At 38.1% G+C, this 14,628-nt stretch overlaps 1 protein-coding gene across 8 annotated transcripts in view; it reads left to right on the forward strand.

Moving 5' to 3' along the window:
- SSBP3 (single stranded DNA binding protein 3) overlaps window positions 1-14,628 on the forward strand; it is a 178,904-nt gene that overhangs the window by 118,925 nt on the left and 45,351 nt on the right. Inside the window, exon 1 of one of the 8 annotated variants that reach the window (XM_025163895.2) lies at window positions 11,932-11,992. The exons of 5 other annotated variants lie outside the window; for them this stretch is intronic. In XM_025163895.2, the coding sequence (XP_025019663.1) occupies window positions 11,966-11,992 (27 nt within the window). In that variant the 5' untranslated portion in view covers window positions 11,932-11,965. Of the gene's footprint in view, window positions 1-11,931; window positions 11,993-12,700; window positions 12,784-13,228; window positions 13,294-14,628 lie in introns of those variants that run through there. 2 more of the 8 variants (XM_088128549.1, XM_088128548.1) reach the window with 2 other exon arrangements.

Below are 14,628 nucleotides of genomic sequence, written 5' to 3' on the forward strand. Positions count from 1 at the left end.
TGGGGATACAGTAATGGGAACTGGGGTCCAACACATTGGGAGGGCAGAAGGGTGAGGATAGCTGATTTAAAGAAGCCATTTAGCAGTTTATTTTCTCCCTGACACAAAGATCAATCTTAGTGACAGGGAAAGAAATCATTTACTGTATTATATTTGAATGGCAGTAGAAGTTGTGGGTTGACTTTCCCTCCTGTGAGGCTGTCCTGATCCCTTAAATGGGTAGATTTATTCCTCTTTCCCTTATAGCCTGTTTTTCAACAGGACTGAAATTGAGGGTTTGACTGAGCTGTAGAAATATTTTTAACCCTGTCAAGTATGAAGAAATGTCAGTCTACACTGAGGGAAAGATGGGTGGGGAGTATCCACGCACCCTTTTTTTCGGCCCCAGTTAATAGATGTCCTAGAGCTCAAAGCCTTCTCAATTGAGGGCTGACTTTTTAAAGCTATTTAAATGAGCTGTTTTATGAATTGATACACAACATACTTAAGGCATAACTGCCTGCATTCCCTAGCTCAAACATATTGCCACTTCCAGCAAACAACCCAGCTGTGGTGGGTCAGGGGTTAAGAACAGAGGGGATGTGCATAGAACCAGGCTGACAGTGTTTCCTGCGGTCTCTGAATAATCTGTGCTTGATTAAGGACTATTGGTTTGCTGTCACATTTTTTTTTAAGTGCAGAAGGTAGGATGAGTGAGGAAGTGGCCCCAGTGGGATGTGTAGGATCTAGTTTCATTTGGACCTGCACGTAGACAGAAGCATAGTGGATGTAACAGATCTAATTAGCATAATTTCTGTTGTTACCTGATTCAGTTCATGTGATTCAAGTAACTGTAAGACATTGCAAAACGAGGAACTGCTCAAGATAAATTTCAGGTCTATTAAAACGTTTTTTTAAATGAATAGGATAGCAAGTTGGATAGCCCTAAAAAGATGTCCCCAGCATTCAATTATGCATGTGTCAAGTATCTACTGCAGTCACGTAGCCATGCCATCTAACTTTGTTTTTTGTTTTAAAGCCATTTCAAATACTTATAAAGGGCCAGATGCCAAATAACTTCAATCCCAGAATTATCCTGTGTTGAACCTTCATCATTTCTCTCTTCCTGCTTTCACTTCCTAATTTTGTCATTGACATAAACAGATTGCCATCACTATTCTATACTTCAGTTTTTTGTTTTTCAATCATGCATATTGATGAAGTATACATCACCATGTCAGAGTGGATGAAGAATCTTGAAGAATTCATATGTTCAGGCATTACCTGCCATTATTTTAATATTTTTGCAAGGAATGAACAAATTGCAGGACGTCCTTTTTTTAGGTTCATGTGAATCAACAGGTTCATACTCAAATGCTTTGGACATTAGCTACCATCAGCCCTAGCCAGCCCTGCCAGTTGTTAAGACATTGTGGGATTTCTGTTCCACAATTCTAAAGAACTCCAGATTGCATTCCATTGATTTGGTTATGCCTTAGATTTATACTGACTACCTAGAAATACTGCATTTAAAAGATGCCTATAGTGAACAGTGAGAGCTAGTTTGGTGTAGTGGATAAAGGCAACAGGCTAGAAACTGGGAGACCATGAGCTCCAGTTCTGCCTTAGGCACAAAGCCAACTGGGTGACCTTGGGCCAAGCATTCTCTCTCAGCCCCTGGAAGAAGGCAAATCACTTCTAAAAATGTTGCCAAGAAAACTTTGTAGGCTTATCCAAGTAATTGCTAGAAGTCAAGACTAACTTGAAGACACACATACACACACACACACAGTGAACATAAGCAAATTATCTCATTAAGTAGCTTATTAAATATCAAAATAATATAAATGCTTGTATCAGACTGGATAAGAGGTAATGAAATTGAAGAGTACAGTCAATTATCAAAATAGCAAGCAGAATCTTTCAGTATCTTTTTAAAATAAAAGGATAGTTAATCAATGAGGCACTAGGAAACTTTAATCTTGTAAATATAGCTGGAATAGCTTTTGCCAAACAGGCCAATTGTTAATGCTGCTCAGAAACATAAAGTAATTTAAGTGGGTTGATTAATAAGACTTGGTACCATAAATCTTGTCAGAAGCTGTGGGCACAAACTTTGCCAGGAGTTTCTGGCTTTTATGTTTCATGATTATAGTAATGGTACTGGATTTAAACAGCATGAACCAGATTTGGATACGCGGAAGAATGATTACAACAGTTCTTCACTTTACAAGTCTACAGTTGGATTGAGAAGTGGAACAACATGACAAAGGTTTCCTTTAATGCTGTAGAATCTGAAATGAAATTTCAGTATTCTTGACAGGCTTTAGCATTGTATAAATCTTCTTTATGTATTTTGTGTTAATTACTAGATCAGTGATGGCAAACCTATGACACGTGTGTCAAAGGTGACACACCACGACATTTTGGGTGACACACCAGCATTCACCAGCACCCAACGACAACTATTCTCCCTGTTTGAGTTACCAAAGAAACTGAATTTGTTTTACTCGTATTTCATTGTTGTAATTATTTGATGTTCATTTATATAATACATAGCACCACACATGATTGGACTGTATTTTTTTTTAAATAAATGAATATGTAAATAATTGTTTCTCTTTTGTTTGGGGGCGGGGGTGACACACCAGCAGAGTCGTTAGGCATTTTCCAAACTTTTGACATGCTGAGCCCAAAAGATTCACTGTCGCTATACGAGAATCCTTCCTTCTACAGTCTTTTCTGTTTTAATAGCTAATCTATTCTTTTACCTTTTATGTTGTAGGTGAGGTTATATTGTCCAAAGGATAAAATTGTTTGCTAAGGTTGTCTTTTTTTCTTTTACTTCTGTCTGGATCTATTTAATGAACTATTATTTTTGGACTTAAGCCTCACATTTAGGTTCCCTTGGTGGGTAGTTGTTAAGTAGCTATCCTGTGGCTCAAGAAATGGTCACTTACCACAGTTACCTTGGCCATAGTTCTTTGCAGTGCAGTTCTTCAGAAAGCAAATGTGTAGACTATATTTCTGCCCTATAAATGCTTGGTCCTATTTGTTATGTTCAGTATTTTTTTTTTTTTTTAAAGGGATGGATAATGCTGCTTTTACAGTACTGAGGGGCGACCTCCGTTTAAATAACAGTTGCGTTTCTTGCACAAGATTGACATCAGTCATTGCAGCAGGCTAAGGTTATTGAAGGCACCAGGGAGGATTCACATGTGTAGCCAAGAGGAGAGTGTGGCTTGAACAGCCTTTCTTTCTGGAGGTGATACATGAGAAGTTACATGAATTGGATCTGATCTCAGGTTGAGCAAAGCAGGTGGTTAGGAGATAAAACACTTTTTCAAGCTGTAAATTGAGCATACTTCACAAAGGAACCGGTGGTACTTTAGCCTGTCCCCTACAGTTTACCAAAGTCTGTTTGCATTCTATGACAGTATTACTCATACTGGTCTCTGAACACACATAAAATATTGTAAAGTGGAAACATAATATTTACATGCAACTGCTTTTCATAGATAGATTGATCTTTTAAATTATGCATTGTATTAGCATAGTGATGATTCTGGGCAAACCAAAGTAGCTGCCTACAGTGTGTAGGCAAGAAGCTGGTATCTGTTGTTATTTAGGAAGTTAAATTTTTTGAGTACAGTAGTCCCCATTTTAAGAACGAGTTCTGTTCCCAAGCTCTGTCCTTAAGTCGAATTTGTATGTAAGCCGAAATAAGCTTACATACAAATATAAGTAATGTACTTATACAAATATAAGTAGTATTTTGTAACAAACTCAAACCATTGTGTATTTAACTCAAATTTTGCTACAGTAAGCTCCATTCTTTACTATGGAGTGTCTTTAAACCGGGCATTCTTAACCCAGGGACTACCTGTATTTTATTTCTCAGCATAAAATGAAAAGCGTATCATCCCTTTTCGTCTGCTAAATATTTAGTCCTTTTTGTTGCAGCTTTTCTTTGTGCAGTTGTAATGCATCCATGAAATCATCTTATTCTTCCAATTCCAGAGTTTAACTTTAGGACTGTGCATTGTTTTTGATTCAGAAGGATAAAGGGGTATTAAAGTGCAAAGGGGACAAATAGAGCACATGACTGCAGTTTCTTAAAACAGCTGTGTCATCCTGGAGTCACGTGGCTGCTCTCCGCAGCTGCTGCCCCATCCAAGGAAGAGATGTGTTGGATGTAAGAACTTGCAGACATTCATGCCTCCACGTTCTCTAAAGTACCTTTTTGCTTTTGAATATGGAACACTGCACAGCCACATTTAACACTGCTTTTTCCATTCTTGGAGTTTGTAAAGTCTTGGGCCTAGAGCTCCCAGAACTACAGTACCAGCCAATATGGGGCTTGGCTGACCTTGACCAAACCAAATTAGGGTTTTAAAATTAGGTTCTGATAATAAAATTCTTTATTCTGCCTGCCATCATAATATCTTGTCCTTTGCTTACACTATAAAGTCTTTGCACTTCTGGGGTTGAGGAGAACCTGGGCAGGAGTTCTCAACCTTCCCAATCTTCCAGCTTCAGTTCCCCACCATAAAGTTCTTTCCATCTCCATCCAGCATATGCTTCCTGTTCTTTCCTGTACCTTTAGCATGTAGTGGCACTGGAATCTTTTTTCCCCTTTTTTAACTTTCTTAAAAAGTTTGTGCTGTAAATCAAAGTCGCAGTCATGCCTGGCATTCTCATTACTTCAGGGGATTTTAAAGGAAGGGAAGTTGTAGGACCTCTGCTGAACTTAAGAAAGAAAGGACTGTGATGCTCAGTGGAGGTGGGGGGGGCTTCTGAAGTGTGAGGCCCCAGACTTGTACTTGGAGGTCTATTCCTAGCAGCACTGCTTACAGGTTTATTTTTATCTCTCTGTGCAATACTGGAATACTTGGGAATGTTGGGATTCGTTATTTATTATGTTCTAATCCATTTATAAGCCATTGCAACAGACCTGTTAGAGTAAAATATACAGTTAAAACCAAACATGATAACATCATGAAATGAAAACAGAATTATTGAAAGTAAGGCAAACACAATTAAAATTCAGCAAAGCTTTAACAACTTTTTAAATGTGGAGTCCTTGGTGTTCTCTGAGCTTGGTTGTTTGCTTGCAGACGTTTCATTACCCGACTAGGTAACATCGTCGTGGACTAGGTAACAGCATCACTAGGTGCTAGTGGGTTTGGTTCTTGTTTATATACAGTAGCTTGCCCTGCCAGTGTTGGTGGGGGGGTGGTTTTCTTCTTGGTAGTTCCTTGCTTAGGGCATTGTTTTCTGCTTGCTTTTTTGTTTTCTGCTTGCTTTTCTGCACAAGTAAAATGACTGCCTGTTGCTGAGAAAACATCAGAGTTGTCAATAGACAAAGTTGTCCAGAAAGGCCATTTAATATCTGAGGCCTTTCTCTCTAGTCAGCATGTACCTAATGTCCTAAGGAGGAGGTGTGCTGTATTTTCCAGCAGATACAGGTAGTTCTCGCTTACTGACTACTCATTCATTGACCATTCAAATTTACGGCAGTGCTGAAAAAGGAATCTTATGACCGGTCCTTGAGGTTGCGGCTGTTGCAACATCCCCATGGTCACATGATCACCATTTGCAACCTTCACAGCTGGCTTCCGACAAGTAAAGTCAATGGGGAAACCAGCAGGAAGTTGCAAGTCGCAGTCACGTGATGTTGCGCTTAACAACCGCAGCCGGAACAGACATCATAAATCAGCACAGTCACGTGACATTTCACTTAATGACCATGCTGCTTAGCAACAGAGTTACCAGTCCCAATTGCAGTCGGTAAGTGAGAACTACTTTTAACGGGGTTTAACGAAGTAGTCTAAAACAAATCACCACAACTGACCAGTTAGTCTTGCCAGAATCTGTATTCCAACCTCCTCCCTCATAAGGAACCTCTATGCACAGTCACGCCTAGCTCACTGGCAGAAAATATGCTTTACATGCAGAACATTTCTGGTTAAATCCTGAGGATCTCTAGATAAAGTTGAAAGTGTAAAGGCCTGAAATGGTAGCTGACAACATTGGGAGAACTGGTTTGACTCCAGGTAAGGCAGCTTTCTAGGTTTTGCCCTGGTTCCAACAAACTAGTCAGTTTGCATGATTTTCCCTCACACATTAATTGTGGGGCATCTCAGCTAAAACTAAGAAGTAGAGGAAAATAAAAGGGAACAGTTTCCAAAAATATCTCAGGTGGAAATTTTCCTACGGTAGAGATTTTTGTACATGTCCCTTCCTGAATGTGACATTTGTATGATCTTTATACAGTAGACCTGTTTGATAAAATATGGGTCAATGGTGCAGAATATAGTCATTCATCTGCCTCTTCTAAAATTCATTGTCTGGTTTTTAGCAAATCATTCTTCTGATTAACATATCTTGGAAATCATTTATAAAGATTACATAAAATTACTCTAGTAAAGCACCTTTGAAAGGTCCTATAGAAACAAATAACCCAAAAGTGGAGTGTTTTTAGAAACAACCCTTTCAGTTTTCATATGGTCCCTCCAAATCCTTCTTTCCATCCCAGATCCAGGGTTTATTCAGCTGGTTATTCTGTGTGTCAGATCCTTTCCTCTTCCTACTTGGATTAAAGGACAACACTATTAGCTATAACTGAAGCACAAGCATAATACAGGGAAATCTGGTGTCAGAATGGTTTAGAAGCCTGATCTTTTTTTCCTTTTCTTTTTCTTGGCTGGTTTCCAGTGAGTAGGGCTTCTGTGTAAGCAAAGACAAATTGTTTTCATACTAATCTGAAGCTAGAGAGTGAGCTGCTGTTTGTCTTCCATGAAATGGGCCCTGGGTCGGCCTGTGTGTAAATCATGCTAGTGGTGAGGTGTGAGATAAAAGAGCAGAGTAACTATTCCTGTGGAGATTACATCACTGCGTTCTGTTGGAATGACACACTCCAGATACTTTTCCAAAACATTGTCAGAACTGGGTGAGGATGGTGGTGTTGTAACTCAAGCCTTCCGGACATTTTTAAAATGTTTAACAGTGCAGTACCTTCTTCCTACCCCTTCCTCCACCTCTCCTTAACAGTTGCATTGTTACTGAGTTTGCTCATTTAATTCAAACCAGAATGCCAGTGCTATAAACGTTGTGCAAATGACATGCTTCAGAAAACCTAACTAGATTCCATTTATACTGTCTTGATTATACCATTTTGGGGGTCATGGCCCACATATGCAACATATATATATGCAGTACACGCACATCTATATGTAAATTATATTTATTGATTATAAACCTGCATGTTAAAATTGTAGGAAGTTGAAATACTAACTCAGGAAACAACTAAACAAAAACTTTTCGGGGGTACTCCTTTTTTATATTATTTCGTAGGGGTGCTTTTAGGGAGTTTGAAGTAAGCAAAGCAGCCTTCAGAAATGGTACTCCTTATCAGAGCACTGTCTACTCCACTACTGCCTAGTGACACCTCCTTCTTCTGCATCATGGGGAGTAGGACAGGCATAAGGTGGCTTCTGTCGAGTTTCAGATTTCTCAGAAGGGGATTGGACTTGGCCTGACTTACGTGTTTTCAGTCCCAGGGAAAGGCTTCCAAGAAAGCTATCCCAGGGTGACAGCACACCTTGAAATAAGTCTAATGTTAAAAAGCTTGCTCTTTCTCGTAATGTGTTGTCTAAATTGCAGTAAAACCATTGAATATCATGATTATGCAGACAAATGCATGCTCTGGATAAGATTTTGAAATTCAGTTTTTGTTTTTTTAAACGTGGAGGGCTTTAAATTATAGTTAAATATTTGACAGTTAACTCCAGCTGTCTGGCTTACTAGTTTAAAAGACTCAGATGTAAATTCAGAGATACTGGTTTGAATGATGGCTCTGCCATTAACTAGTAGCTTATGAATACCGATCTACCTTACAGGCTTGATGCAAGAATTAGCGAGATTATATTTTTGAAGTGCTCCGAGCTGCTCAGTTCTTAGTGGATTCCCCTCTACCCCCAGCAAATATAGACCTTGAGGTGGGATAACTTGTTCACATCTGCAAAAATGTATATGACTTGACCAAATGGCACATGTCTGATCTTAATGAAAGTCTGTTACCACTGTGAATACACAGAGGAAGATGTATATGAACATGTATATATGTCTGAGTTGTGCATCTACTAATGCTGGATGGAGAAGATGTGAGTTGTAATTCACTACTCTTAGACGGCAGCAGATTGAGACCGCAACATTAGAGATTTCTGGACAAGATCTGACTGTAGACAAACCCATGTTTTTCCACCAGAGAATATCTAATTTCTGTCAGGTTTCCCCCACTGAGACAATGTCACCTACTTTGTGGAATCACCCACCTTCCAATACACAGCTGGTCGTGATCCTGCAGACCTTTAGAAAGGCAGTCAAAACCTGGGCCTTTGAGTCCAGATGAACTGAGTCCCAGTTGTTGAGTTGCAGTACATTTTAATCTGGTCATCATTTTATAGTTTTAAATGTATTGTGTTGCTTTTTTAAAAAAATGGATTTGTATGTCTTACTTTTTTTTGGCACTGCCCACTTTGTTGTATTGGATGGCCGTATAAATGTTATAAATAGATAAATAAATAAATAGTTGCTTTCATCAAATCTGGAAGGAAGAAGCACCCTTCTCTTCGTTAGATGAGTCTCATTATCTGGTTGCACGTAACAACTGTCTGCAGTCTTGGTGACAAATTAGCTGTGAAAGCATCACTAAAATCAAATCATTTCTTGGAATATGAGTGTCTTGAAAGTTGGTTGTAGTTTCCTCCCACGCCAAGCTGTTTTCAGCTGTTGCTGCATTTTAAAAAAATATTTTGTTTCCAATTTTGGAATTGCCTAAGAAATGAAAATGAGCATTAGTTGGGATATGTTGACTGTGAGGACTGCTCAGGATGCTTTTTCTGTGCCTTAGAACATTAAGGTTGAATGCTACAGCAAGTTCTAGCAAGTCAACATTTTTATATAGAAAAAAAGACATCGACTCATCCGTTCCCTCCAACTTATTCTTCTGCTCTTCATATCTTCTTTTTACCCTTGGTGTTGAACTTATATAGGTAGTTTAGGCATCTGGTTCTGAACTGGGTTGTGTTGTTCAGTTTCTTCTGCATTGTGATCTACATCATTCTTTATTTGCAAAGCAATGCTTGCAGGCAGCAGTAATAAATCAATTAATGACTCTGATGAATCATTTAATGGCTGACAAAATACCACTAAAGCCAACAGCTTGGATCTCTATAGCAGTACCAGAAGATGCTGGTTGACTCAGAGCTGGGAGATGAAACAGCGACTGTTAGCTCAATTAGCACAATTAGTGTGCGATTTAAAGGCTTAGACGGCATCTGCTGGAGTATACCAAGCCGGTGTGTTGACTCCATGTCTCCGTTTGGAAGCCGAACTCATCCATCCAGGTTTTCATCATCTTCAGTGCCAGTTTGATTTTAAAATATAATCAGTGAGTATTGGGAACTATCCAGTGATGGACTTTGCAATTAGAGCAAAGTTATAACAGTCTGAACCTTGCTTCCTATTCTGCAGAAATCTGTCAGACTTCCCACATGTGCAGATGCTAAGCTGTATCCCAAGCTAATGGGATTTCCCAGAAGTGTAGTAACTCCACCAGGTGTGCTGATTGCAATCACTGCTGAGGTTTTAGGGCACCACATTAATAATAATGAAACTATTTATTGGGCTTGCTTGGCCGTTTTTGGTATAAGTTTGACCTATGAGCAACACAAATGAGTTTTGAAGATGTTGCTAATAATCCACTGATCCATTAAAATGTACCTAACAGTACTGAAAAATTATAGAAGTGTTACTCTATAACACATTCCTGATTCTATTTCTTTAGCGTTTAATTTGTAGATTACAGTTGTGCCCTAAATGAAACTTTAGATGCATTGTATTTCAGGAACATAAAGAGGGAATCCATAATCAAAGTTGCAGAATCCCTTCCTCCATCATCAATAGCATCAAGGCTGGTATTTATCTTACCACGTTGTGTGAGCTCACATAGAGATTTAGTTTCTCAAGGGCAAGAATAAGGAGGAAACCAGTGGCCCCAGCAGCCTTTCCTGTTACTATGCTAGCTGGGGTTGTTAAGAGTCTATTTCCGCAACATTTGAAGAGCCACAGATTCCCCACCCCTGCCTTAAAGCCCCCAGTGATTTTTGGGGAACTCCTATTAGGGCAATGCTTGGGCATCCTCATTTTTAGTTTTATTTGTGTGTGTGTATGTTTAAAATGAACTCAGCTTTTAGAAACAAAAGCATTTAGGTGTAGAACTCACCATGTGAATAGTATAGAGTAGCTGCTCTATAAAGTCATGCTGTGTCCTTGGTCATACACATAGTTTTCCCTGTTGTAGACAGTTGTATTGTAATTGTGGACTACCTATGAAACAGTGTGACTTTATAGCAAGGAGGTTCATCACTGTTGGTGTAGTTAGTTCTATGGATAATAATCATGTTAGAAGAGATGTTCTGTATAAAACAAAGTTTTAAATGAAAATAATTTTCCCTCTCCATACAGTGACGTATGGATATGTGTTTGTGGGTAAGAATGAGAATGCTGCACATCCAACAAGTAAGCAGTATGAGGAAGTTGGCAAAGCATTTTGAAAGTAACTAGATAAGTGGAAACCACATGTGTATGTAAGCTGATAATGATCACAGAGGCACAGAAGTCTTACTAATTGTATTTAGCTGCTTAACTGTTGCACAGTCTTTGTCTTGCATACTATAATGGGAAAATGTGAGAGAGGATCTTATTGGACTACTAATTTTATCAAATAGAAAATGTATGCACTTAAGCTTTTCTCAAGCCATTATTGTGGCTGTCTTTTGGGCATCTTTCCTAAATATCACACAACTCCCTCTTTGTCCCATTTAACATCTCTTCTTTATAGATTTGACTTCTCTTCCCTCTCCCATATACTGTATGTACTTCATTTCTTTATCGGATTTATTCATAGGGAAAATATTTTTTTATTAGGAAGTGAGAGAAAAATAAAAATAATAATTCAGCTAGTTACGTCTTGTAATCTGAATTCTATGCCTAGGTTTTCCTCTACCTTGGCCTAGGTATCACCATCCTTTATTCACCTTTACAACCTTTGACAGGCAGGACAAAACTCTGGGAATTGGTTCATCAGCAATTTCTTTAGATTCTGGCCCAGATCCTAGGAAGTTTTTTAGTCCTTCTAAAACTGACTAGCATTCTTGAATATCCTGACTCTTGTATGAACCTCAGAAACAGATATGCCCTGTTCAGTAATATGATAAATGTAGATGGTGGAGAAAAAAAAATTGAAGACTCCTCTATTTCTCAAGAACAAGGATAACTAATGATGGTGATGTCACTGCAAATGGGATTGGCCCAGTGTTGGTCCATTCTGGAGAGAAGCCCAACCTGGTAGAAGTTCTAAGAAGTAACAAACAAGTAGAAATGTAATATTCTAAAGAAACAGCTCACGGCTAGGCAGGCTGATACTGCACACAGTAGTGTTAGTTAAGGTAAGAATATTTTGCTCCTGAGTTGCAGAAAGTTCCCTGCGCTCACGAGCTGTGCTCTTTCTATCACAGATCAGCTACTATTGGGAGGATGAAACAAGGAGGGTTGTTACAGAGAGAGACAATGCCACACGGCAGGCTTCTAAATAATTCATCAAGTCTGGTAGATACAATTCTTCCCTTGCGTTCTGTTCAGGGCACTGGTGGATACTTTAATTATTAACTTCCAACCAAGTGTCACAATGTGTATGTCAAATTGACATGTGCGTATCTTGGAAAAATAACTCCATGATTTGATGGGAAGTATGCCTGGGCCAGAAGAGCTTTGCATAGTACCCACAGCATTCCAACTGGCAACAGTGAAGGGCATTCCAGGCCAGCCAGGAAATGTAACAGATGTCTTGTTGCGCCTGTGATATGTCCAAACTGAGAGGTTGTACACACCCCAAAAGGGACCATGATATCTTGCATTTCTTATGCCATGGCTTGGCTGCATATCCACGGTGAGTTTTATCCTATTGTGGATAAAGAGAGCATAGCTTTGAACATTCAGCTTTTTAAAAATACTGTATTCTTTGAAGGTGTATATAGATAAAAGTTTGCATGTATAAATAGTATTGCTAAATGCAGCATGTAGGGTTTTTTTTTTTCTTGAAAGTTAGATGGGTTGTAAAATAGTAGAATATCTGAATTGCATTATTGTAAGCTGTTTTAGGGATCTGTTTAACTCTGGGAAGCTCACCAGCAAGAGATTATAGTATGCTGGAAATCTCCTGAAAAAATAAAATATTGGCTGGCAGCTTTATTGCAGTGCCTCCTGTCTTTGGATAGCAGTACATTATGTGATAGAGAGCTTTTATTTTTAATAAATATAATTGGGTGTACTGCAATTTAGAGCTAGATTCTGTATATATTTTCATTAATAAAATTAGTTTACTTAAAAGAGAAGTTGTAATATATTCAGTGTCTATTTTAAAAAATTGTTTGCTCTTAAGATACCATGTGATGAAGAGAAAAATTACCTAGTTTTCAATGTTATGATGCATAAAGAGAACTAGAAATGGCATATTAATTTATTTTTCCTAGTTGGTTTATAACTTTGTTTTAATGCCCTTCATTTTCTTTAAAAACATATTGGCTCCGATAGCTGGGGAGGGGATGTCATTAATTTAATATAGAGCTTCACGTACTTCTCACATCCTTTATTTCAGTATATAGGATCCTCTCCAAGCTTGATCTGCATCCCCTCCTTTGTGCTTGTGATATACTCTTTGCCATCCATTAGTATTCCAAGGTAGGCAAGTCCTGAATTTATAATGATGCTTTAAAAATCCAAAGAAAAAGCATGCTCTCCTCCCCTCCCCCCAACTGCTAGGGGAAAAAAATGTTCAGGCTTCTGTTGTACCTAATAAGAAGGCAGGAAAAAAAGAATCCATCAAAATATATCCCAGGCTTTCCTAATTTTGTGATCTCCAGATGTTTGGATTGCAGCTCATCATATTTCCAGGACTGTTTTGTGGCTATATGGGGATGATAGGAGTTGTAATCTGGAGGGCACCAGATTTGGAGAGGCAAATAACAGATGATTTAAGAGGTCTGCTTAAGTTGAGTCTTCAATTTTTATGCAGAATCTGCTGGCATCTTGAGTTATGTTGATTTGGGAGAAGATTATTTATTGGGACCAGTAGAGACACTGGCACATTTTTTTTCTTCCTTTGCAGCCATTTCCAAAGAATGTTAACCCAGCTGGAGACTTTTGAAGTGGCTGCAAATGACTGGGGAAAGTACAAGGAAACTCAAGAAGGTGGGGGAAGAGCATGATTTTTTTTTCTTTGACCACCACATCCTCCCATTTAAGCAGGCGGCTGTTTTTAGGGGGACTCCTTTGAAGAACTGAAAAGGGACGGATCTGCTTGTTGAATTGCGTTAGTATTTTATATGTTGATCAGGATTGTTCCATTTGTAACCCAAGAGCACTTACCGAGGTCCATTCTGCAAGTAATAAAGCATTAATTCTTGTCCTCTCATTTCTGCTGTGAAATGGTTACTCAGAGCGAAAAGGAAGAACTCTTTCTTTGCTTCTTGTTTCTGGTCTGTTATATCAGGCTTAGAAAAGAACTTAGGCACAGCCTTTTTAGTAAATGTCTATTTTAAGTAGATCTTAGCTTTGTTTTGCTATTTGCGATTAAAAAATAAGGATTGATTAATAAATCTGTAATTGGGGAAAATCACGTAATTTATATAACATAAGATCCTAGATTTTGAAAAAAGCACATGTCAACAGCAGTTGGTATTTATTGAGTGTAGCTGTATTTATCAAAAATAAATATTTTTTTAAAAAATCAAACTTAGCTGAATGTTTAGAATTTTTAATGTCATTTTTTTCATCAGAAGATGGTCCCATATTTTTCTGTATCTATTAATGGTAGGTCAAAGATGATTTTTCCAGAATATAACTATTTCAGCTACGGAGTTGTCAGAACCTGAGAGTGTGTGCATATGATGTGGAAACAGAGATTGCATATAAGATACTTATTAATGCTTCTTCGGGATCCGTAAAGAAGTGATTGTCCCAAAAAGCTATTTTCTATATCAAACATCTTTGTTCAAAATGTTAAACAGCTAACATGACTTTCATGAGCAGACTGGGATTTCTGGTCCATTGCAACCTGGCAACGTTTTGTTAGATTTTAAACTGAAAAGTGGTTTCATTTTTTTAGAAGACCTTGTTAAATTTATGCATCTTAAGATACTGTTGCTAGTGTCAGTGTGTTGTTATCAGTAATAATTGATAACAGTTCGCCTTTATTTAAGTTTTTAAAAAAGAAATGCCATGCTATAATTTAAAGAAGAAAGCACCTTGCATCATCATAATGAACTTTTCTTGAGTCACAGCATTAAAAAATAGCATTTCTGGTGAAGATGAAATATATTTGATAATATTTCTGATGGCTCTGTCATAATTGAGACTTACAAGGCACAGACTGGTATTTCCATATGTCTTTCATTGTGAGATCTTCCTATACAGATTCTCCTGTGTTATAGGATAGTTATATGATAAGATCCAGTTGAATTTAAATGTGGCTTTGAATGAATTTCATGTGGCTATGTTGGAACATACGTTCATTACAGTTTTATA

This window comes from Python bivittatus, unplaced genomic scaffold, assembly GCF_059951505.1.
Source record: "Python bivittatus isolate LINGU-HERP-01145 unplaced genomic scaffold, Pbiv_v1 ctg000700_np1212, whole genome shotgun sequence".
NCBI lineage: Eukaryota > Metazoa > Chordata > Lepidosauria > Squamata > Pythonidae > Python > Python bivittatus.